The 26,565-nt window shown below is 31.7% G+C and overlaps 2 protein-coding genes across 3 annotated transcripts in view; one reads left to right on the top strand and one right to left on the bottom strand.

The window, feature by feature from the left end:
• Positions 1-21,306, top strand: part of Cht7 (chitinase 7) — a 22,719-nt gene extending 1,413 nt beyond the window's left edge. The window contains exons 2-16 of the mRNA XM_035884671.2: positions 15,795-15,876; positions 16,186-16,346; positions 16,544-16,781; positions 16,904-17,083; positions 17,199-17,322; positions 17,726-18,035; positions 18,170-18,596; positions 18,682-18,899; positions 18,981-19,135; positions 19,197-19,337; positions 19,528-19,675; positions 19,797-19,982; positions 20,051-20,173; positions 20,259-20,460; positions 20,554-21,306. Of these exons, the coding sequence (XP_035740564.2) occupies positions 15,795-15,876; positions 16,186-16,346; positions 16,544-16,781; positions 16,904-17,083; positions 17,199-17,322; positions 17,726-18,035; positions 18,170-18,596; positions 18,682-18,899; positions 18,981-19,135; positions 19,197-19,337; positions 19,528-19,675; positions 19,797-19,982; positions 20,051-20,173; positions 20,259-20,460; positions 20,554-20,768 (2,910 nt within the window). The 3' untranslated portion in view covers positions 20,769-21,306. The remainder of the gene's footprint in view (positions 1-15,794; positions 15,877-16,185; positions 16,347-16,543; positions 16,782-16,903; positions 17,084-17,198; positions 17,323-17,725; positions 18,036-18,169; positions 18,597-18,681; positions 18,900-18,980; positions 19,136-19,196; positions 19,338-19,527; positions 19,676-19,796; positions 19,983-20,050; positions 20,174-20,258; positions 20,461-20,553) is intronic.
• Positions 20,909-26,565, bottom strand: part of LOC118449737 (uncharacterized) — an 8,854-nt gene continuing 3,197 nt past the window's right edge. Inside the window, exons 3-10 of one of the 2 annotated variants that reach the window (XM_035884668.2) lie at positions 26,350-26,497; positions 26,167-26,277; positions 25,334-26,080; positions 25,021-25,169; positions 24,157-24,939; positions 23,338-24,092; positions 22,745-23,261; positions 20,909-22,639 (exon numbers count right to left, since the gene is read on the bottom strand). In XM_035884668.2, the coding sequence (XP_035740561.2) occupies positions 22,317-22,639; positions 22,745-23,261; positions 23,338-24,092; positions 24,157-24,939; positions 25,021-25,169; positions 25,334-26,080; positions 26,167-26,277; positions 26,350-26,497 (3,533 nt within the window). In that variant the 3' untranslated portion in view covers positions 20,909-22,316. Of the gene's footprint in view, positions 22,640-22,744; positions 23,262-23,337; positions 24,093-24,156; positions 24,940-25,020; positions 25,170-25,333; positions 26,081-26,166; positions 26,289-26,349; positions 26,498-26,565 lie in introns of those variants that run through there. The other variant, XM_085661732.1, reaches the window with a different exon arrangement.

The following is a 26,565-nucleotide window of genomic DNA, read 5'->3' as shown; positions in this document are numbered from 1 at the left end:
CTACGTGTTCCATTTTCGATTATATTACATCACGCATGGATTCATGCGAGACCACGGCCGAACCGGTCTAATAGAGACCAACGTAAAAGACAACTTGACCAGTGAACGTATACGCAAAGAAATATCATCCAACTTTCCACGAAATATAATAAATCTATCTCGCGCGACATTTAATAATTATTAATTATAAATTTCTCTATTTATCGATTTTTTCCCCCCTTTTCTTTTTCTCTTTTATTCTTTTTTTTCTTTTTAATTTTTTACTTCGTCGTCGTTTTCGTCGTCTTCGTCGTCTTCGACCAATAATAATAAAAAAGAAAGTAGATATTGCTGCGGTGACGGTTGTGGTTTTCGCGGCTCCTCTTTCTCACGGGCTTCCTCGTTTCAAGCCTTCCCTTAACGTTTCTAAAGACAATTGAAGAAAAAAGAAAAGTAAAAGAAAAAAAAAGAAAAAAGAAAAAGAAAAATCCACGAAAGAAAAAAGAAATAATTAACGACCAATTTACATTTCCCGTTTCCGGGAATGACGATTAGATCGTGATCTACGATAATTTCGATCAACAAGACGTTTATTCCATGGAAACTGCGTGATCAACGATAATTTGAATATAAATAATCGATCTAATTCGTGATAGATCCATCGAGTAAGGATTTAATGAAATCTGTCAACGATAATAATCGTCAATCGAATTCATCGTGGATATTTTCGTAAAATACAAATCGTTGATACACAATAACCGGTAGATGCGTTAGTGATTCGTCGAATAAAGATTTAAGAAAAATGTCGAGTTGAATGCTATTAAAAAAAAAAAAAAAAAAGAACGATTCAATATTTATTCCACAAACATATCTCTTTTTCTCGGATAAAACTAACAAAGATATACAACGTCGATCTTAACGGAGATTATTTAACGAATTATACGAATTAATTTCAACAGACGAAGTTGTTGTCTTTTATCGTATTGAGAAAGATTTCTTGAACAGGTATACCAAGTCTCTGTACGATATATTCTCGAGGACCTTCGATGTTACAGGTACCGAGAACTCGTTCTGTCCTTCCGGGTTACCTGAGCCCACTCACTTTCATCGGTACGATGACTCGCTCGATAAATTTTTCATTTTATATACATATATATATATGTATATATTTTTTTTTTTGTATTTTTTCATTTTATTTTTTCCTTTTCCTCTTTTTTTGTTTTCTTTTTTCTTTTTTTTTTTCTTTTTAATAATAAACTTTCGTTCCGATAAAAAAGATATCGATATAGGAAAATACCTTTTCAACGGGACTATTAATTTTTATTCGAAAACCTAGAATCAACAACGACTCCATATTTATTTATTCCAAAGATCTCGTCTTATAAGCGTATGTACATACATTAATGCGCATACAATGCATTTGTAAAAAGAAAAGGAGGGAGAGAAAAAAGAAAATAAAAGAGAAGGAAGGAAGGAAGGTTTGTCCTTACGCAATATTCCCAACGGCAACATCGAAACGATCGTCCGGCTCGATTATCTCAACGTTGCGTGAGATCTCAACAATCTTTGTGAGATCATTTTGATGGAAATACGATCGGCTGAAAATTATAGATGGGTGCACGATATTATTCAAAGAATTATGAATAATCTATATAAAACGATGTTCGATATAACATTTTAAAGAGAAAGAGAGAAAAAAAAAGAAAACAACAAAAACAAAAAACAGAGAAGAGGAGACAACATTTATTTATTCATTTATTTAATTGAATCGATCGTTCCAATTATTTTCATTATACAATTGCAATATTGACACGTTTATCAATTATATTACAAATTATAATTTGGACATACATGCGTATGTTATTTTTATTTATTTATTTATTTATCTATTTTTTTCTTTTTCTTTTCTTTTTTTCTTTTTTTCATTTTTATATACGTAATCAATCAGAAAATCTTTTCCTTCGTATGTCAAACGTTGAACGGAACGTTAGCCCGTGTACCACGGTGTGGAGTAATTTCCTCTAGCGATTAATATCATTAGAATGCAGCAGCATTCGTAATTGGCCACGCTCGATTGCTAACACTTACCACTCGTAATGTTGCGTAAAGTGTGTTTCTATATAACTGTTCTCAGTTCTTGTGTTGCCGGATACGTTATGTCAGTTGATCAAAAATTTCGGTGAAAGTTCTATCGGAATAAGGTCGATTAATTAGTTGTTATCATTATTTACTTCATATTTTTCTTTCCTTTTATTATTATTATTATTATTATTATTATTATTATTATTATTATTATTATTATTATTATTATTATTATTATATGCATTCTCATAAAACATAAATCATCAAATATAGAATTGATATTTTATCTTAAAACACTTTATCCTTCAATCGATTTTTAACTGAGACTATTTAATAAATAAAGCAAACAATACAAAATCTAATAACAATAATAATTAATTGATATTTAATGTGCTCGTTGTGTTCAGAAATAGAAAGAAGTTTAAATTAGTAATAGCTATTTATTATTCCGTTGCTCGGAACACACCTGGACCAATTAAATTTAATTACGTATAATAGTACTAAACGCGTTCACTTTATTAGCAATTACGTCCAACTTTCATGGAATTTCGTTGGGAAAATAAATAGCAGATTTTTATTGTTTAAATTACAAAACAAAACATAACAAAACAAAATGAAAATCACACGTCAGATTATAAGAATCAGAGAGAGAGAGAGAGGGAGAGAGAGATTTTCTTTTCTTAATGATACAAAATCTTCCTTTATATACATTATATATGTATAGAGTGGATCAAGTGTTTTCGTCTTCAAGAAAAATTTCTTTAAAAATTCTCATAAAAAAGTAATTGAATTTTAAAATTATCTAATGACTCGTGAGCCCACCAGATATATATATATATATATATATATTCACACGCCTAAGTAACATCGAAGACTATAATGAAAATGCGCTGAATTATTAATGAACGAAGGATTGAAACGATCGGTATTAGAAGCGCAGCGACATAACGGTAAAGAAAAAGAGAAAAGTTGTTTCCGTTCTCTCTTGCTTTAAGAGAGAAACTTCGAGTTAATAATACATTGTATACGCATTGGAATGAAGCTGGCTATCACTTTTGATTTTATTTAATATTTGTCATTGAAAGTAGTTAGAGAAACTAAACATTTCTAATGTCTACGTTTCATAGAATCTATTAAGAGAATCTATTAAGATTTGTTTCTTTTTCTCAATCATTTCAAGAAGATTAGAAGGATCGATCAATTTTTCTAACAGTTATATCGATACAAACTATCGTATGATAGTAAAAAGAATAAAAAAAAAAGAAAGTGAATAAATTTTATTAAACACTTTATAAAAGTAATTATGCTTTTTTTTTCCTTTTTTAATTTTCTTAAAGAAGATCAGAATGATCAATATATTTTTCACAACAATTCTATCGATACGAACTATCGTACGGTAGTAAATAAATAAATAAATAAATAAATAAATAAAAATGAATACATTCTATTACTTCTATCTTATAATGAATACACTCGTAAAAATAATTACGCCGCCATGTACGATAACTGTAAAACAAATAATTTAAAAAACCCCGTTATTTTGACTACTTTTACAATTCTAATGTTAATATTCCAATGGTATCCTCGTACGTCGGTCTTGAATCAGGATTATGTTGTAAGAGAGAGGAAGAAGGAATGAGAGAGAGAGAGAGAGAGAGAGAGAGAGAGAGAGAGGTGTCGTTAAATTTACGACAGAGTCGGCAAAGAACGAAGAGGAGCTTGATCGTGATCGAGAATAAAAACATACGTCGATCATTTTATTATCGAATTGTTTCGATTTTTCAATCGACTAACTTAAATAATAAAAGAATGTTACAAGCAAAATAAAAATAAAAAGGACACCATATAATAATTATTTCTCTTATGTATTATGTCCTTACATTCTTTTTTTCCTTTCTATTTTTTTACTTTAATAAAGTTACACAGGATAAACACGTTAATTCGTACGCTTCGATAAATTTTCCGTGTATAATTAAAAATATAAAAAAAGGAAAAAAAAAAAAGGAATAAAAACAAAAAAGGTAAAATAAAAATGAGTGATCGTAAAATGTATCCCTTTTTTTTTTTGGTAATTTAATTATTACAATTTCTTTATTCGCTTTCTTCTTTTTTTGTTCGTCGATCTCTTAGTTCTCTTTCTATTTTTTCTTTTTTTTTTCGTTTTATCGTTAAAAATCGAAACGCTTCGATAATTTCGAGTGATCGATTTCTCGGGATATAATTCAAAATAAAAAAACAAAATTAATAATAATGAGCCAATAAAAAGTTTGACTTTTTTTTCCATTTTTTCTACCTTTTTCTTTTGCAATTTTTTCCTTTTTATTAATTTAATTATTACGATTTCTTTATTCATTTTTTTTTCCTTTCCCCCCCTCCCCGTTAATTTGTTTTAGTTAGGTAATTTTCTTTTCTTGTTATAATATAAAAAAAAAAAACAGAATCAAAGAATCACGACAGAAAATTACTTCCTCCGTAAGTATCTTGAGCGCGCTATCACCTGACAAAGAGACGTTAAACTGATACAGAAGGCGTGGCACGATTTTCTCCCACTTCTCTTCGATCCGCTAATAATCACTGTGTTTGCCACTTTCTCTCGTCGAGAAATTTTCCTGTCTTTTTTTTTTTCGCCTTTTCTTCTTTTTTTTTCTTTTTTATTTTTTTTAAGAAAGAAACACCGAACTCACGATTCGACTCTTAAGACAATTTGTTTTGTCTGTTTTCGTTCATTTAACAAATAATAAAAATAATAATATTTCAAAGAAAAGCAAACAATGAATAATCAATATAGTATTTACAATTATTATATTAATTAACAACGCTGATCGATCCAAACGATAAATCTATAAAGAATAGAATTTTGATGGAATAAAAATATGTTTTAATCCATCAAAATATATAATATTTGCGTAACTTATTGATTTAATAATTGAATATAAATATTTAATCTATAAATAATATATATATATATATACATATTTTTTTTCTCTTAATCGATTACATAATTCCTTTCTTTCTTTTCTGTTTTCTTTTTTAAATTTTCTTTCCACCTCCCCGTTTTCGTGGACTCTCGCGGCATAAAATTAATGCGAATAAACGATCGATGTGTAGCACACGTATAGAAAGGAATGTCCTTGCCCCGAATATGCATGCACGGTAAATTGTCGGTGTGTAAGTGCGTCTGATCGTGCACGTGTACGCACATAGAAAATCTTGTAGAGCCCGAGGAACGTCAAATTGCGAAGCTAGCCGTGCAATACGTCCGCGTTCTGCATTTTATATGCGTATCCATCAATAAAAGGAGAGAAATTTATTTATCATCTTCTATATTTTTAATTCAATTATTATATAACTATATATATATATATATATAAATTGCAAACATATAAATGTTTACTACATAATAATATTTTTAGATAATTTATATTTATTTATTTTATTATTTGTTCTTAATCAAATTAAAGATATCATTCTTTTTTTAATATATTTTATCATATTATTTTATTTCATTATACGTTATATATTATATTTTACTTCTTATTTACTATACTTATATATGGTATAATAATAATAATAATAATAATAATAATAATACTAATAATAATAATAATAATAATAATAATAATACCACGCATAGAAATGATAAATATAGGATATAAATGCAAGTTGCATTCGATTGAATATTCATTTAGGAATAAATGAATAGTAAATCAAGGGTGGATGATTTTATTGGTTGATCATAAAGATTATGATTACGATCCAGAGCTCAAAGAACGAGGATCGATTAATGATATATAAGGAATTGATTCATTGATTCTCATTTTTTCAAACCTTTTTCTACTTCTTTCTTCTTCTTCTCTATTCTCTGTTTTCTTCTTTTTATTCTCATTAGATCGGTCCACCTTGAGAACGATCTTTTCTAACTCTAAGTTGTTGAATCTATCTATCAATGCTATTTTAGCAAAACACGTTTGCCAATCACGACTATCTAACATTATTTCTCAATCCTAGTTTAAGTATACGCTGGCAATACGTTGATGTTAAACACGAGCGAAAAAAAAATGCAAAAGAATAAAATAAAATATATAAATAATTTAATGTACCAATTAAATAAAAAGAATGAAATAATTTATTTCTTTCAGAGCAAAGAAGAAATGAAAATTTTAATAATGAACTTTTATAATATTACAAATTGAAAATTAGAAATAAAATTAAGAAAAATAATGTATCAAATCACAAATGATAAGAAATTTTTTAATATTCCAAACTAATATAAAATGAAAAAAAAAACATATATATATATATCATTAAAATAATCATCCTAATATAATATATTCAATTATTCTAAATCTGGTCCTAATCAGTTCATGTCCTAATATCATAAACTAAACAATTTAAAGATTTGAGATAAATATAAAGAAGAAAGAAAAAATTTATAAAATAATCATCATCCTAAAATAATATATATTTAATAATGTAAATTTAATTTATATCCAAATCAAATCATACCCTAATATTATAAATTAAACGATCGAAAAAATTCTTCATTAAACACACACACACACACACACACACACGCACGCGCACTTATACATGCATATATATATATATATATATATATTTTATTTTATAGAAAAAATTGATTTCGTAAAAACAGAAAGGAAACAATCGAGAAAAAAGAAATCTTATCGATCTATCGATCCATGAGAGAGACATAAAGAGAGAGAGAGAGAGAGAGAGAGAGAAAGAGAGGCTTCTCATCCATAGTTAGGATAAACTAACCACAGTGAGTTAGTTTCATAAGACTCAAGCAAGAAGAGGATTATGGTAAAGCTATTTAGCGGGGCCTCGACCAACGGAAGTCAGGTGAAAACGGTTCGCAAACGTGTGTAGCCTGAAAACGAATCGGTACGTGAATACCCGAGCTTCCACATGTTCCGAGCAAGTGTTCGATCGATAGTGTTACCTCAACTCTCTCGTAGTGGTCATTCCTCCCTTTTTTTTCATTACGTTTTATTTTTGTTTTTATTACTCCTTTTTTTCTTTTTTTTTTTTCTCGTTTTTCTATCAACTGAACCAACCACATTCATTCGACCGATTCGAAAGAAGAAATGCATTTGAAACGAAATTTGAAAGACCGAACTAACTAGTTCAAATGGTAACGCTTACGTAAATATATCCAAGTTATCACAGACCTGTTTGTTTCGTTACTATCGTCATAGCGTGAAATATATCGAGGGGAAAAGATAATTATAAATAAATGAAAGAAAAGAAAAGAGTGGAGCGATGGTGTTAAAAGGGGGAGAAAGAAGAAATCGTTGATATTAGATATCTTTAGGAGAAAAAGTCTCTCTAGGATATCTTCCTAATAATTTACATTAGAAAGTAGCTTTTTAGAACAGCAGTTGGCAAGGTAATTTTATATCTTGCTTCTGACCTATTTTTAATTATTTTTCTCTTTTTTATCATCCAATTACTATTGAATATATGAGGGACGTTTATAATTTTTTAAATGAAGAGAAAGATAGAGAGAGAAAGAGAGAATTTATTGCTTATTATATGAAATAAATTTGTTGTCCTTTAATTTGAAAAAAAAAAGGAAGAAAAAAGAAAGAAAGAGACAGAAAGAAAAAATCCGTCAAAAAGTGAACGAACGAGAGTGCACGAAGGAAACTCTTAGCTTTCATCGTGACACGACTGACCTCGTGACCCATCCGCGATTTATACCTACCTCGTACTACGCATCAAACAGGTTCTACGGTGTTCTCGTAACATCGTGACTTCTCGCCTTCTGTGCTTAGATGGTATAATCAAGATTCTAGATTTTCTAATGCACACGAGAAACGTTTGAACTGCTTAAAAATGTAAAAATAAAAGAAAACGACAAAAAAAAAATTACACAAAAAATACAAAAGTAAAAATGCAATACTCGTTATCATTTTACTCATATCTAAAAAATAAATATCTATATATATAAAATATATAAATAATATATTATTAATAGTATATATTATGTATAATATATAAGTATACGGATAATACTTAAATTAAATGAAAATTAATATATACATATATACATATATAGTATATACATAGTAAATAAAATAATATAAATTAAATATAAAATAATATAAATAAAATAATATATACATAGTAAATAAAATTTTTTTTTCTTTACTTATATATTTTAATATACTTTATCATATTAATTATAATTACAATGTAATCAATATATCATTACATTAATATTTATATATATATATAATATATATAATATATATATATATATAAATATAAATATAAATAAATAAAATTTCTTTCCAAGCAAAAAAATTCTCTAAAGTGCAATAATAATGCGTTTGATTAAGAAAATACTTTGAACGCACACAAATGAACGAACGAACGAACGAGAGTGCACCGACCGTACATACACGTTAGTCATCATATTCGTTTTAGATGTGAACGGTGTAGACAAAAACAGCCTTTCTAATCGGGGATCCCCTGATCGTAACCGCAAGCCGTGTTAGACTGCTTTCCTGTCAATGATGATTCGATGTCTTTTTTCTCTCCCCTCTTTCTCTCTCTATATATATGTGTGTCTCCGTGTATGTGTGTATGTGTATATGTGTGCTTTTATCGTTGCATCGATCCTAATCGTTCTACATTCGCATGAGTAATTTCGTTCCAAATGATCTAATCTCTGTGAATCTTTTTTTCTTCGTTTTGTTTCTTTTTCTTTATTTTGTTGTTTTTTCTTTTTTTTTTTTTTTTTTTTATTATTTAATGTATTGTTATCCTTTATATAATAAAATGTAATGCGGCAGAGAAAATGCAAACTTTTTGTTTGTTTTGATAAATTGAAAAAAACAATCCATCGACGGAATTTTTTTCCAAAAAGACTTTACTTTTTGTTCCAATTTTCGAAAAGAGAGAGAGAGAGAGAGAGAGAGAGAGAAGAGAAAAAAAGAAGAAAAAAAATTCTTGAAACGTGAACTAGAGCGAGTGACTTTCGAACTTGTTAGATCATGATCGACGATGAAAAAAGTAAAGTTTGATCCCTTTTTTCGTCTTCTTTTTCATTTTTTTTTGTTTTCTCTCTCTCTCTCTCTCGCTCTCTCTCTCTTTCTCTCTCTCTCTCTCTCTCTCTCCCTCTCTCTCTCTCTCTCTCTCTCTTTCTTTTATTTGCGATCCTATTCTAGATCGACAATCGTAAGTTAAAAGGAGAGCAAGACTTTCGAGAATTTCGCGAACGAGGTAAATGTTATAAAAGAGAGAGAGAGAGAGAGAGAGAGAGAGAGAGAGAAAGAGAGACGGACAAGGAGAGAGAGAAAAAGAGATTGATAAAAAGAGACGCAATCCAACGAAGGAAAGCTACGAACTTGGCTATATAACGGAAACGAATCCATTCTCCTAAGGAGGTCGATGACAGGAGGAGTGTAATAAATAATATATAAGTTTCCCATACAGAAAGTCAAGATTAAGTGTCACGCGCACATCGGAAAAATAGAAGAAAATAAAATAAAATAAAAAAGAAATAAAATGAAGTATGATGAAATCTTAAATTTTACAAAAAAATGTTTTCATATTTTTTCTTCTTTCTTTCTTTCTTTCTTTTGTCTTTTTTTATTTTTCTTCGCTCCAAATATTCCTCATAAGTTACGCAAAACCCAGAAGCAATTTTGTTAGCGATAAAAGGAAGTAAAAGATATATATATATATATATATATATATATATATATATATATATATGCGTATAAGGAGAGAATGTACTTATTATATAAAAAAGGCATAATTCCTACGGTATAATAATCTCTAATCTAAAATCTATAGGAAAGACTTTTCGGATCTTCCTGGAGAAATAATGTTCGATCATTATTATTAATGATCGATTTAATTTTGTTGTTAAATAAGGTTCTACACGTGTTCGCGATTAAAAAGGGATTCTCTCGTAAGAGAAAAGAGAAAAAGAACAAATTGTTTCTCCCATTAATTTTTTCTTTTTTCTTTTTTTTCCCCCTTTTTTCTCCGTGTATAATTCCTGAGAACGACGAGAAAGAAAATTTTCGTAATGCAGGAACGAAAATATTGAATTGCAAATTAAATTGCAAAATTGCAGATCAATTAACCTACATACCGTTACCATCGATTTTACGAAATATGAATAAGGGGAGGGATGGAGGGAGGGGGAGGGGAGTGGAGGGAAGGAAAGAAACAAAAAAAAAATATGTATATATATAAATAAAATCGAGGGACGGACGATGATCGAACGTCGGAGAGATCAAAGGGCGCAACGTTCGAGTATCCGCGTGTAAGGTAATGGACGAAAAAAAAAAAAGAAACAAAACAAAAAAACATTAAAAAAAATGAAAGGAAGAAGAAAAAGAAAAAGAGAAAAAGTTGTAGTAAAAGAGAAGAAGAAAAGGAGGAAGAAGAGGAGAACGAAATTGGAGCAACTCTCGAAGGCACAAACGCAATAAGGAGAGTTGACACGAGAGATTGTCGAAAAGAAAGTTAGAAGCCCGGTGGGAATGAATTCGTCTTACGGTACTCTTTCTTCTTCTCTCTTTTTCTCTTCTTCTTCTTCTTTCTTCTCTTCTTCTTTGTGCCGAATATCAACATGTTCGGCAACGATGTTATATGCAATTTTAAAAATAAGGGAATCATTATCGACGATGAGTGAGTACGTATGCATGCGGGTGATCCTGCAAAAATTTTTTTAATTGCTACTGTCAAAATTTCAAAGGAAAGATAATAATCAACGACGCGAGAGTAACGTGAAGATGAATACGCACAAATTTTTTAATTGCTATCGTTGCTAAAAGAACGTCGACTTCTTTACGTTTGCGACAACGATAAGGGGGGAAAAAAGAAAAAGGAAGAAGAGAGACGACATAAAAAAAAAGATAAATAAATAAATAAATAAATATATATATAAATTTAAAAAGAATATATCTAGATGGTAAAGTTTCGATATGAAAAAAAAAAAATGAAATCAGTGTAATTTAACGAAAAAAATGTTAAATGTTAAATGTTAAATCGATCAATAATCTCAAAGTCCATAATCTCTAATAGTTCTGTAACATGTGTATGCTGATATTTATATTTATAAGTACGTGTTGTATTTGATTGGTACACTGAGAGAGAGAGAGAGTGAGAGAGAGAAAGAGAAAGAGAGTAAAGGGTTAAAAGAGTTAAGTAGCTTTTGCGATACATCGTCCATATAGTGTATATATAGTGCATAGTATGTCTGTCTGTGTATGTGTGTGTATGTATATATGTATTCAATTATTGCAATATGCAACACATACAATGCATATATGTATATCATACGATATGTATATTATATACATAGATATATATAAATACATATTGTGAGAAGGTTCTCCTCACAAGCAAGAAATTTCTAAACGAGACTTTTAGAATGGCACCTTTGTCATGGTGCACGATTTCCATTATACGGCCTGTCGAGTATCCGTGACTACTCGGATTGCTTAGAACGGTAATTTGCGATGTCCTCTTTGCTATCGATCGTCTAATGCGTTTGCGGTTGTCGATGAATAGAGAAAGATGTTCTGTGATTAGAACGGAAAACAATATAAATAAAGATTTTTTTTTTCATTATATTTTTGTCTTTTTTTCTTTTTAATTCTTTTCGTCGTACGACAATGATTTTCACTAAAACAGATATCCTTTCGTGGAAAGAATGAAGAATTTGTTATTTAAAAAAAAAAAAAAAAGAAGAAGAAAAAGAAAGATTTTTCTTCTTTCAAAGCATTTTTTTCGAATTTATCGAATTAGAAATATTTTTCTAAGCGGAGAAGAAAATAATTTACTACTTTTTTTTAAAAGAGAATATATATATATATATATATATATTTTTTTTAAAATATTCGTTCCTTCTTGAATATGTCAAATTTTTCCCATACACACGTATAGATCGTTCCTTATTTTTTTATTCTTTTCTCTTGATTTAAAATTTTCTCTTGATATAAAATTTATTTTTCCTTCTTTCTTTTTTGTGACAAAATGTTCATTCTTTATTCCTTTCTTTTTTTTTTCTTTTTTTTTTTTGTTTCTTTTCCTTTTTCTTCTTCGTTTAATATGAAATTACGTCGACACGCTTGTACGAGTACAACCGAGTATCGTAATAAATATATACCTACATATACGTCGAAGTTCGAATTACGGTGACATCTCGAACGCGACGAGAAGTAGTAACTTTTCTTCGTCAGTGTTTCACGAGACGGAGAATTCTAGATCGCCATGTTCGACCGTCCGTGAAAATTTCACTTGAAATTACGGGCACAGCCTCCACCTCCTTTCCTCTTCTCTCCTCCTTTTCTCCTCCTCTTTTTCTCCTCCTCCTTCTCCGTGTCTTTATTATACGATGTGTTCGAATAATCGACGTTAAGAATAAAAAATATGTATATATATATATATATATATCCGCGAAACAGCTAATCCGTTAGGGTACGAGTGAGTGAACACGAGAGAAATCGATATATCCGTACGGAAGGGGAAGGAAAGAGGATCGGTTCCATCTTTTTCCTTACTTGAGTTTAGAATTTAATCTCTAATGCACTTTCAGAACCGGTCTTCTGTTGTACATTAGAACTCTCTTGCGTCCTATTTCGATAAATTCTCTTTTGATTTGTCTATTTGTTTATCTTTTTTTCTTTTCTTTTTATTATTTAATCTTTCTCTTTTCTTTCGATTTGTTTCCTTTTTAGAACGATGCGAAATAAAAATTTCACTTGTACTTAAAGTTAGACGACGTTGTTGTCGTTGTCGTTGTCGTTGTTGTTGTTGTTGTTATATACCGTATTAATATACAATTAAGAATATACTTGTACAATCGTGAGAAATAACAAGTATTAGATTCGAAGAACGAAACTTTCTTCTTAAAAGAATAACTATTAAATCACGACTTTCTACCTCGATTTGATCGACTTCAACAATATATTGGATTAAGCGAATTTCCTAATAAATAATAATGATAGTAATAATAATAATAAATAAATAAATAAATAAAAGAGAGCTACGTGAAATATCTCGTAATTATAACAAAATGTAGGAAAGATGAAAATGCATTTGTATGGAAATTGTATCACTTATCTATGTAAGACTTAAAGAGAGAGAGAGAGAGAGAAAAAGAGAGAAAGATAATTAATTATTAACGAGCGTTCCACAGCTCGTCCAGATTAATTAATTAGTAATGCCTGCTTCAAAATGGCGAGCTCTAATTAAAACGTGACTAATCCTAGATTATTTCCACGTTAATAATATAATCCACGTGATCTGTCTTTTATGATCGAGCGAACAAATCTGCCAAGTGAAAATCTACCTGCGAGAAAAACGACAACAATAAACAGACGAATGAATACGCACAACGAGGTTCTCGCAATTGCAACTACATATTATCATTATGTTGAGTAAGAACTCGAGCGAGAATGGATAAGAAAAGGAAAAAAAAGAGAGAGAAAAAGAAAAGAAAGGAAAAAAGAAAAAGTGAAAACCCGGATAAAATCGTTCGATTCGCGATATTTTAATTGAAAGGCTTCGTCTCTCAGGAAATTTCTCATTTTCTTTTTTTTTTCTTTTCCCTTGTTTAAATCATAACGAATCTATTCGTATCTTTCTTTTCCGGTTGTCATAAAAGAAAAAACGAATCAATAAACTTTGGCTTATCATCATCAAATATTCAAGCTACAAGGAATACATAATTTTTTACAATTATTTGGAAAGTAAAGGAAGTACAACATTAAAGCTTATAAAATTATAAATAAAATACAGCATATTAAAATAGATAAATAATAAAAAAAAAAAAAATTATATGTGTCAAAAAACGCAAAAAAAATGGGCCTCTCGAGTGGAGCACAGATATTTTTTTCCTGAGCGGCTGCTTTGAAAGTCCAATTAAGCTATCCAGAAAAACCCTTACGAAGAAAGATCAACAACCTTTCTTACGAATATTTCCAAATCTTAAATTTATTCCTAGGAGAGAAATTGGAATTGAAAGAGAAGGGGAGGCTTCTTTTCTTAATCACACACGCCAGACAAATTCTTGCAAGCGACACAGTTTAAAGCATCATTACCATATTTGTAAATTTTTATATACACATATATATATATATATTATATACATGTATATATATTATATACATATATAATAATATATATATATGTATTAATGTACATGCATATATATTGTAATCTAATTTATTAACCTTAAATCTAATTTTGGTAGTTTAATTTATACAGCTCATCATATTTAATATAATTTTTGTTTTTCTCCTTAAATTCTAATGTTAAATTATTTTTCATAAATCTTTTTTCTCTCCATTAGATCTAGAACTATCACAACCCTTTCCCTTATGATCCAAAATCTTCAATTTCATTAGTTAATAGAATTAATAATATAATATTTAGATAGAAACTTATACATTTTAATTTCTTTTTTCTTAAAAGCTATTTCTTAAAAATTATAACACGTATACCAAATTACCCTGTATAAGTTTTTATTTACATTAATATAATAATAAAGTGTGTTGTTTTGTTTCGCTTGACAAGGGGGGGAAAACATCGGTATCGTTTCTGGACGTGTAGTAAGGATATAAAAAGCCTTTAAAAATATTTACTAAATATAACAATTGATCATTATAAGATTTAATTTTTTAGAGAAAAAAACCTTATGGAAAAACACAAACCCCGTCAATAAACCCCAATTATATTTTTGTAAATGAAAAGGCAGCTGGTAAAATTCACCCCTCCTTCAATAGGAACACCTCTCTCTTCTCCTCCCCCCTTTCTTCTGGCTTTGTTGCGTATATGTGTAATGTTATACAATTTTATATATATAATATATCTCTGATCTGGACCGGGACTCGAACCCGGGATCTTCCGCTTTCCAGGCTGTGCTTTGAACCACTGAGCTACCGTAGCCCTCGACATCTAATATACTCGCATGTATACTTATACATGTATTACAAATATATATATATATATATAATTAGGTCAAAGGAAATTTCCCTTTTACAGAACGACATTTTATTTTTATTAAAATTAAAAAAGTATACTTTTTCGTTTAAATTAAAATCTTATTTAATCAGATTAAAAAAATTAATAAAGAAAGAAAAAGAAAATTAAATAATAAATAAGATCTATTTTTTAATTGTTGTTTAATTTTTGAAAACAAATGTATCGTTACATTTGAAAAAAAAGAACTAAAGTAAATAAATGAACAGAGAGATAGAAACGAAGAGGCATGTGAATTTTTCCAGAGATCGCACGGCAATTGATTGTAAAATAACCGCAAAGAACTTTCGCCGTTTGTTTTGAATTCTCTCTCTCTCTCTCTCTCTCACTCTCTCTTTCTATCTGTCTATCGTCCTGTCTAATCGATGCCACGAATTCATATTTCAAGTAGATTTCTTTTCTTTCGTGTTTATTCTTTCTTTTCTCTCTCTCTTTCTCTCTCTCTGTCTCTATCTATCTATCTATCTATCTATCTATATATCTATCTATCTATCTATCTATCTATCTATCTTTCTATCTATTTATTTATTTATCTATCTATCTATCTACCTATCTCTCTTTCTCTTACGAATCAGCCTCCAGCTCCAAAGTCGTGCCTAACCTCAGGCCAGAAACGTTCGTTTAACAATTTTTCAAATAAAATCGTAATCACGTTTCATCGTGTACATGTTCACGCTCCTGTACGTTCACTTTCTTTCCAGGTCTCGAGCAACAGGACGATTAGGAGGCTATTGCTTGCCTGCTTGGCGGTATTCCTCCTGTGTCTTTCAAATCAGGCAGAAGGTATGTCATTTTTTTTCTATTCTTTTTTTAATTTTAAAAGATAACAAAAATTAAAGCAAAAATAAAAAGCGAACACTATATATATATATATATATATATATATATATATATATATATATATCTTCTGATTTTTATAGTCTTTTTATTTAACTGTGATTTATTTTGTAAAAGTATTTGTACAAGCGAATATCTTGTTTCTTTCTATAAATAGATTCTTTTTTCTTTTATCATTCATAAAATAAATTTTTATCATACGTAATGAAATACGTATCATGGATAAGTAAGCTTGTTTTTATTATTCCAATATAGGTGCAAGGAAAAGATTACGAAGGCCCACTACATTAACACCATCGATCTCGAACGATCAGGAGGTATCGGCTAGTGTTAACAGGTTCAAGGTCACGCGTAATCGTGTTAACAATAAGAGCACAAAGAATGAAATCCAACCTGGAAAGACGAACGATTACAAGGTACATCGTACAAATTTCATGTAAATATGTAGATAAATTACACGTGATAAATATTTTGTTTACCTGGACACTTCATTGTTTCTTCTTCATTATTATTACCGTTTTCTTTTTTCTCGCCCTTTTCCTCTTTTTTTTTTTTGAGATCTTTTTTTTATTCCTCTCGGATCCATTCTACAATTTATCTTTATCACGAACAGGTCGTGTGTTACTACACAAATTGGTCGCAGTATCGTACGAAAATTGGTAAATTCATGCCGGAGGATATACAGCCAGATCTTTGCACCCACGTGGTTTTTGCATTTGGATGGTTGAAGAAAAATAAATTGACAAGTTTCGAGTCGAACGATGAAACCAAGGACGGTAAAATTGGTCTTTACGAGAGAATAGTGAACCTAAAGAAAGCTAATCCGTCTCTGAAGATTCTACTTGCTGTCGGTGAGTCAATCTATCTGATAAGAAAGAGAAGAAACAAAACAAAACGAAACAAATCCTTTCTTTTTCTTATAAAAAAAAAACTCTTCTTTTTATAAACACTTGAAAATTGTTTTTTGTGAAAGGTGGATGGTCCTTTGGCACGCAAAAGTTCAAGGACGTATCATCGACGAGATACGCTAGACAAACATTCATATACAGCGCTATACCATATTTGAGAGATCGAAATTTCGACGGGCTCGATATCGATTGGGAATATCCGAAAGGAGGAGACGACAAAAAGAATTACGTTCTATTATTGAAGGGTAATGACTTTTTTTCCGAAAATTAATGCACTAGAAAAAGTAAAAAACGTTTATTAATATTCTTATAAGATTATACGTAAACACGCGTTCGGTCAACTTCATTAATATTTTTCAGAACTTCGCGAAGCCTTCGAGGCTGAGGCACAAGAAAAAAAGAAACCGCGTCTTCTATTAACAGCTGCCGTACCCGTTGGACCTGATAATGTTAAAGGTGGTTATGATGTGCCGGCTGTTGCCAGGTTAGGATGTTTTTTTTTCTTTCTTTTTTTTTTTTTCTTTACTTTTTTCTTTTTCTACTTTTTTTTCTTCGATTTTTTTCTATTCATTACTTCGCAAATACATTTCATTTTTATATCCTCTCAATTATTCGTTTCTTCGTCTCTCTTCTCGTTCGTTTACTTTTTTTTTCTTTTTTTTATAATTACTTCGCCTCTTCGGCCGATCTTTATATCATATCCACTTAATTTCTTTTTTTTTCAATTTCCTCATTTCCTTCCGTTCGTACAATTAATTTCTTGATCTTTCCTTTTCCTTCATATCTCTAAATCCTCATAAAAATAAATATCTTCATAAAATTTTCTCATTTCACGATAATCGTACTATCCATTTAATTCACTTCTATTCTCTCATCCTCGTTTCTAGTTACTTAGACTTCATCAATCTCATGGCGTACGACTTTCACGGTAAATGGGAAAGAGAAACCGGACACAACGCGCCGCTTTTCGCATCATCCTTGGATTCGGAATGGCAAAAACAATTGAGCGTTGACAATGCGGCATCGATGTGGGTAAGATTGGGTGCACCGAAGGAAAAGTTAATTATCGGTATGCCTACGTACGGTAGATCATTCACTCTGTCAAACCCATCGAACTTCCGTGTACACGCACCGGCCAGCGGTGGTGGTAAAGCTGGAGAATATACCAAGGAATCCGGTTTCTTGGCTTATTACGAGGCAAGTCATTAGTTATTTAGCAAACTTTCTTCTTGTCTATGCTTGAGTCCATGTTTATGTGTGCGTATAGAGGTTTGCATGCCAAATCGATCATGAAATAAGAAATTGATCAAATTGATTTGCGTTAACGATAGATTTGTGAGATGTTGCAAAACGGAGCAGCTTATATATGGGACGACGAGATGAAGGTACCATATTTGGTGTACGGTGATCAATGGGTAGGCTTCGACGATGAAAAATCTATAAGGAACAAAATGCATTGGTTGAAATCTACCGGTTATGGTGGTGCTATGATATGGACCGTCGACATGGACGATTTCAATGGTACTGCTTGCGTCGGAAACGTCAAGTATCCATTGATCGGCGCAATAAGAGAAGAATTAAGAGGTATCTCACGAGGACCGGATGCCAAGGACGTCGATTGGAGTTCAGTTGCTACTACCATCACGGAAACTATTGTTAAGAAACCAGAACCTTACAAAATTTCTATCTCTGACGCATTGAGCAAGGCCAAGAAAGTACCAAAATTAACTCAATTGGTTATTAATACGCCAACGAACGGTTAGTAAAATTTCACTCGTATCGACTGAATTATTTCTAATCGAAAATACAATGGCGTTTGTTTCGATAATTTCTCATTTTACAGAAAGAGAAGCGCAGACCATTTGTTATCTGACCAATTGGTCTCACAAAAGACCAGGCCTTGGTAAATTTTTGCCCGAGGACATCGACCCAACACTTTGCACTCACGTCGTCTATGCTTTCGCGACCTTGAACGATCATCTGCTCAGCGAAGGAAGCGATCAAGATGTTGAAATGTATAAAAGATTGATTGCACTTCGTGAGAAGAACCCAGACATAAAGGTATTATTGTTACTTTTTCTCTTTTTCTTTCTTTTTTTTTCCTTTTTTTATCGTCTTCATTGATATACGATGATTCGTCAGATATTGTTAGCTATTGGAGGCTGGGCCTTTGGATCGACACCCTTCAAAACATTGACTAGCAATACTTTCCGAATGAATCAATTTGTTTATGAAGCCATAGAGTTCCTCAGGGAATACAAATTTGACGGATTGGACGTTGATTGGGAATATCCACGGTAAATAAATATCGCGATAATAAAAAATTCACTTTTACAAATTTTTACAATAATTTTTTAGAGGAGCCGACGATCGTGCTGCTTATGTGAATCTTTTGAAAGAACTCAGGCTAGCTTTCGAGGGCGAAGCAAAGAGCTCTGATCAGCCTAAATTAATTTTATCTGCGGCTGTACCGGCCAGTTTCGAGGCTATAGCTGCTGGGTAAGTTTTGTTCGAAAGAAAAAAGAAAAAAAAAAAAGAAAAGAAAAGAAAGAAAAAAAAAGGAAAAAAGAAAGGAAAAAAGGTAAAATTTATCTTCTTTCGTTTGGTTATTTTGTTTCGCTATAAAAAAAAAAAAAAAAAAAAAGAAAAAATCGACGATAACTCCATATATGCGCATTTAATCGATTAGATATGACGTCCCGGAAATATCCAAGTACCTGGACTTCATCAATGTGATGACGTACGATTTTCATGGTCAATGGGAACGTCAAGTTGGACATAATAGTCCTCTTTATCCTCTTGAGAGTGCAACGAGTTATCAAAAGAAATTGACAGTCGTTAGTATATCTGCTTCTCGATCGATTATATTATTTTTAATGAAAATTTTATTTCATATTTATTACTTTTCTTCTTTTTTTTTTTCTTTTTTTTTTTTTCTTTTCCAATTCAATTTTTTAGGACTACAGTGCACGAGAATGGGTGAAACAAGGTGCACCAAAAGAAAAATTAATGATAGGTATGCCAACTTATGGCAGATCGTTTACATTAGTCGACGAAGACAAATTTGACATTGGAGCGCCTGCCTCTGGTGGTGGTATCCCTGGTAATTACACCAACGAAGCCGGATTCTTATCCTATTACGAGGTAAATTTATCTTTTATCTATGATGTGAAAAATGAGAATAGTTAATAAGAAATTTATATGTCGGTTAGGTATGTGGATTTTTGAACGAAGAGAACACGACTTTGGTATGGGATAGCGAACAACAAGTACCTTTTGCTTATAAAGGTAATCAGTGGGTTGGTTTCGATGACGAAAGAAGTCTTATAAACAAAGTACGTATAAAAAAAAGAAAAAAAAAAAGACGGACTAATTTATCCTAAAAAAAATTTAATAATTCTCTTTAATCTCTCGATTTAGATGAACTGGTTGAAAGAGGAAGGTTTCGGTGGTGTCATGATCTGGTCGATCGACATGGACGATTTTCGTGGATCATGCGGTGCCGGAAAATATCCACTGATCAAAGCAATGAAGAAGGAATTGCAGGATTACAAAATCAAATTGGAATACGATGGTCCATACGAGAGTTCCGTTAGAAATGGCAAATACACTACGAAAGATCGTAAATATAATCAATGAAATTTTTTTTCCATTCAAATAATACAAATATTCATCGACTATCAATTTAATTTATATATTATCGTTATTGTTAAAGCGAACGAAGTGACCTGTGACGAAGAGGACAATCACATATCCTATCACCCAGACAAAAGCGATTGCACGATGTATTACATGTGCGAAGGTGAACGCAAACATCATATGCCCTGCCCAGTTAATCTCGTTTTCAATCCCAACGAGAACGTCTGCGATTGGCCGGAAAACGTTGAGGGATGTTTGCAACACACGCAAGCGCCGCCTTTGCGAAAATAATTAAATGAATAAGAGAGAGAGAAAAGGAAGGAAAATTATTTTTGCATAAAACAAAAAAAAAGAAAAACTGCGGCATTTTACGTGTGCGATAAAAACGGAAAAAGATGAATAACAAGGATGATAAGATCTTTATCATCGAGTTTTATCAGCCCTGTTTTCAATTCAGTAAATAGATAGATAAAAAAGAAAAAAAAGAGAGACAGAGAAAGAGAGAGAGAGAGAGAGAGGATGAAATTATGAAAAGAGAAAGAAGATACGCTACCTTCGCACAAAAAAATTATAGTCGATATTTGCCCCTCCTCCATTCCCCTCGCCCTTTCCACACCGCCCCCTCACACCTGCTCTATTTCGATTTTCGATTATTACGTTTTTTTTTTTTTTTATTTCGTCGTTCTTTTTGACACGCGATATATTTCTATTCCCTTCCAAGAGAACCTCCCTTTTTACTTGTCATTTGTATAAAGCATGGACGAAATCACGAGGTATAGTTGTTTGTAAATAAAGAGAAATATAACAGACATCTAATGCCGAACAATTTCTAATCTTTCGTCTGAATTTTTGTTATTTTGTCTGTTTTTTCTTTTTCTTTCTTTTTTTTTTTTCTTTTCGTTTAGAATAACTTCGTTTAAAAGGATCGAACGACAATTTCGATGTATAACGTTACATAAAAATTTGTATAATTGTTAATTTACATTTTGTTTTTTTTCTTTTTTTTTTTTTATGTTAATTTTTCATTCATCAACGCACGACAAACATACTCTCACTTGAAAAAAGAAGATTCTTTCGAACGTTTGATCTTTGCTCTAATTTATATGAAATTTATTTGAAAAATAGTCGAATATTAAAAAAAAAAAAAAAGAAATTACCTCTTGGCAGTTTCTAGGCACGATCTAACCGAGCTTAATCTAAGTCTGATATCATTTAATTTCATGTAGAAATTAGAATGAATAAAACTCCTATAGTCAGTCAATACTTCATACTCCGTCGATAATTGTAATTTCGGTTGCCATTTATCGATAAAACACGGTTTTTTAAACCCCTTGTGGTAGGCAACCCTTTGATACACATATGTTGTACGAAGTAACATGTATATAGGAGCTTAAAAAATTTTTTATGTATAAATAACACTTTTAATTGTAATTAACGACGGATTATAAAGCGTTGCCTATTTTCAGGTGTATTATTGGATAATTAAAAAACAATTAATATTAATTTAAAAAAAAGAAATCATTCATACGTGTTAACTTTTTCATACGCACATCATACGTGCTCACGCTTACACATATGTACGTATATACAAAGCATTCCCCGATACTCCGTATACTCCGTCAGCTAATCTAACTTTTTAATCAAAGTTAAAAAGATTCTGAGATTCGAACGCACGTTCGTTGTATACCAAATCCGAGGCGCTTTTTTATTTTTCTTTTTTTTTTGTTTGTTCTCGCACACACTCTTTCTGTCCTTGATTTTCAGATTGCTTTCTCGAGCTCAAAGTGTGACAAAATTACGAAACGGTTAACTCTTTCATCAGAGATGAAACATAACGAATCATTTAGCAAAAAGCAACAATACGATGAGTTGAATAAGAGCTAACCAAGTCCTAGCCAATCTCTCGTAATTGCCAGAGCTAAGTGCAGATGCCTGACATGCGGTATGAGGCGTTCCCAAAGTTAAAAGAACTTTATCAGACGAATATGAAGGTGTTGTCTCGGTGCAAACAGCTCTACCAGCAATAGTTCTTAATTGTCTAGCGTCTGATTGAGACGCTGTATGAATCTGACGAGATTCTCGAAGCCATCTTCGTAGCCACAAGCTAAGCCAAGCTATCTCACAATCGCATTCCAAAGGATTCCCTGATACTTGTAGTCCACCTGTAGGATAATCAAATTTTTTTTTATATATACATATATATATATGTGTGTATGTGTGTGCGTGTGTATATATAAAACAGCGTGAATCAACTTATTCCATATTACCTGCGACCATGTTGGTACCAACAGTCTCCCAAGAAAGATTTCCATATATGATCGATGGGCTCAACTCGTTAATGTGATTGTTCCTCAAGTCCAATGTCAGCTGTGTCAATCGCTTTGTCAGCGATAGGAATATATCAGATTGGAATCTTCTTACGCGCGTGTTCTTTATCCTTAGTATCAATTCTCCACCTTCGATCGTAGAAAATGCTTCGGAAGATATCACTTCTAGATCAGTACCGGTTATCGTTAATTCTCGTAATTGCTTCGTGAATGCATTTTGTATTTGATGCTTCAACAAGTGTTCCGTCACTTGTATCTCGATCGTTCGCAATGGTAATCCAATCACCATGTCACGAAGATTGAATCCATCAGCTAACGGCCAGGTTTGCAATTTAAGATGCTTCAAATATCTCAAAGAACGAAGGCAATCCGTATCGACTGCTCTCGTTCTATTCAAATTTCTCAAATCCAACTTTTCTAATCTGAGATAACCGAAAAAGCTTTCCTTCGTCAATTCCTACGATAATAAAAATAAAATCAAAATCAAGATCAAGCAATGTCCTACGATCGATGATTAAAATTCATTCGTTTACCTCTATTGGATTACTAGAAACATCAAGTTCCCTAAGTAAATTTAATCTGACGCTTGGCATCGATGTCAACGAATTATTCGTTAACAGCAATATCTTGAGATTCTTCAAATACTGAAACTGACTGTCGGTTGTGCTCTCGATATTATTAAAGGACAAATCTATAATATTCAGATTTATCAATGGAAAAGGTGAGATAATTCTCAATCCAGAATTGGCAAGTGAAAGTTGTCGGAGATTAGGCAGATAATGAAAGAGTTCTTTGAAATTTGCTTGAAGTGTGTTATGGGAGACATTCAGGTTCAACAATTTTCCTAAAGACACAAACGAATTGTCCGGTAAAATGGTCAATCGATTTCGTGCCAAATTCAACGATATCATTTGCGACGTTGGAAAAGCAGTCGAATCCAAATGATCCAAAAAATTATCGGCCATGTTTAAATCTCTCAAGGTGTAACCAACTTCCATAAACGATGGCGATGGTACGACTGTGAATTTGTTATGACTAAGATCGAGAATCTCCAATCTAGTACCTTCGAAAACGTCCCTAGGTAAAGATCGGATTTTGTTACCAGAGAAATTTAAGATCCTTAAATTTTTTAAGCTTCTGAATTGTTCGGTAGACAATTGAGCTATCTCGTTGTTACCCAAATCAAGTTGTTGAAGAGATTGCAAACCATAAAATGATTGTTTTCTTAATCCTTCTATCTTATTGTTCCGAAGATTCAATACTTGCAGTTGATTCAGAGCAAAAGTTCCTGCAAATGAATCGTTGTAATCAAATGTGTCATCTTTATAAAAACGTGTCATCGATTCTTTTACCTGATTCGAGACTGGTAATAAAATTGTTACGTAGATCGAGGGTCAATAAGTCCGGTGTACCCCAAAACGTGTCGGTTGGTAAATGCGTGATATTGTTGAAACTAACGTCAAGATGAGTCAAGTTGTTCGTCGTTGATCCAGAATCGATGAAGGATATGGCATTGTAAGAAACGTTCAATGCAAACTCAGTACCACCAATCTCTGAGAAAGCATCTAAATCTAAGACGGTCAATCTGTTGAATTCTAAATGTAAAAATCTTAGACTTGACAGACCGTAAAAAACATTTCTATCCATTTTATATATTCTATTGTATGCCAATGATATCGTCACTAATTTTGGACAATCCATGATGGAACCGGATACGAGAATTTTTATGCGATTACCAGTAAGATCTAACGATCTCAATTCGGTCAGATTATGAAATGTCGATTCTGGTATCATCACGAGAAAATTATATCCCAATTTGACGTCCCTCAATTCTGGATGAACGGTCGATAAAAATATTCTTTCGGGTAGGTAATGCAATCTATTAGATTCCAGATTGATGTAACGCAATTGTTGAAACGAATAAAAAGCTGTTGGTTCGATCGATTGAAAATTATTATTGTCGAGAACCAACCAAAGTAAATTGCTCAGAGGTCTTAATGCACGTTGTGGAAAATTGTCCGTTGCAAATGCAAAACTCAGCTCCAATATATCAAGACTCTTTTCGATCCCAATGAAACAGTCATCGTCGAGCTCAGTGAGATGATTAAATGATAAACTGAGCTCTTTCAATTTACCTGGATTTTGTTTTAAAAGAAATTAATAAAACCTTCTCGTTGATATATGTTAGATATATATTTATGAAAATCACAACGCACCTGCTCCTTTGAATGCTTCCGCTTTGAGTTTGGTTAAGAAATTATTACGAAGTAATAAAATCTCGAGATCTTCGGCCCAATCGAAATCGCCTGACTCCACGTGAGAGATCTTGTTATAACCGAGATTTAAATGAAGCAATCTCTGACACCTGTCGTCCGAACTGAACAATTAATTTCAACCCATACGTATACACACACACACACACACACACACACACACACACACATATATATATAATTACTACATTTCTACATTACCAATTAGTACACATTTTCCAACTAGCCTTTCTCCATTTAAAAAAAGAAAAAGTACCTGGCTAAAGCAGCTGAAGGCACAGCGTCCAAACTATTTGTGGCAAGCGAAAGAGCCTTCAAATTTTCAGCGAAATTTTGAAAACTCTCGCTCGAAATATTACGTATATCGTTGTTGGCCAAATAAAGATAGGACAATCGTTTGAGTCCATTGATAGCAACCGGCACGCATGGTAAATCATTGTTCTCCAAGTTCAAATACTCCAAACTGTTTTCCAAACTACGAAAGGCATCGTCGTCGATATTTCTAATGCCGTTAGACGAAAGATGAATCCTTCTAGCCTCCAAACGATCAAATATACCGGTAGGTAAAGATGTCAACTTATTGTTGTCCAAATTGAAATCATTGATCTTAAGTGTTTTATTAGCGGTGGTTAAAGCATGGATCCATTCGATCGAATTTTCACTAACGTCGATCAGCTCCAAGCTTGAACTTTGGAATATCGGTAATTCCAATTGCTTCATATCATTTCCACGAAGATAAAGCCAATCTAGGTTTATCAATGTACCTAACGACGATGGAAATGATTTAAGAAGATTATTATTCATGCTAAGTGTATGAATGTTAGGTGGTAAAGATTCCTCAGCAAGATTTTCAATATTGTTATTGTCCAAGTTGAGCCAGACGAGCGAATCGAAGGTTGAAAATATTTTCGGTACTTCGATGATGGAATTATCACCGAAAAAACCATTGCGTAATGTACTCTTCAAATAACCCCAGTCACCGTCGAGCGATGTCAAATGATTGCTAAAAAAAAAAAAAAAAATAAAAAAATAAAAAATATTCTTTTAGCAATAATGATAACTAATGATATCGTAATGAATCTTACAAACCTGTGCATGTTCAGCCAATTTAATTTTTTCAAATCTCCAAAAGTTCTAAACGGTATATCCTCTAAAGCATTGTAACTTAGATCCAACGAACGAAGACTATCGGCTACGACTCTAAAACAGATCTTAATTTATTTCATTGAGAAAGATCGAAAATAATATGATCGAATGAAAATCATTAATTACCGAAGAGAGGTATCACCGATACTGACAAGTCGATTACTCATTAATCCCAAAGCTTCGACGCCAATTGAACTTTCGAGTGCATCATTATCGAGTATTTGCATCCCAGATCCGACTATGTCCAATTGGGCGACATAACTCACTGACACGTCTAAAGACACGCATTTAATAAATCATTGGAATTATAAGCCATCGATGAAGTCATTGTCAAATAAGAAA

This window comes from Vespa mandarinia, chromosome 15, assembly GCF_050613455.1.
Source record: "Vespa mandarinia isolate Hongniang chromosome 15, ASM5061345v1, whole genome shotgun sequence".
Lineage (NCBI taxonomy): Eukaryota > Metazoa > Arthropoda > Insecta > Hymenoptera > Vespidae > Vespa > Vespa mandarinia.
Note: the sequence above shows the minus strand (reverse complement) of the source record. Positions and strands in the feature narration are given on the sequence as shown.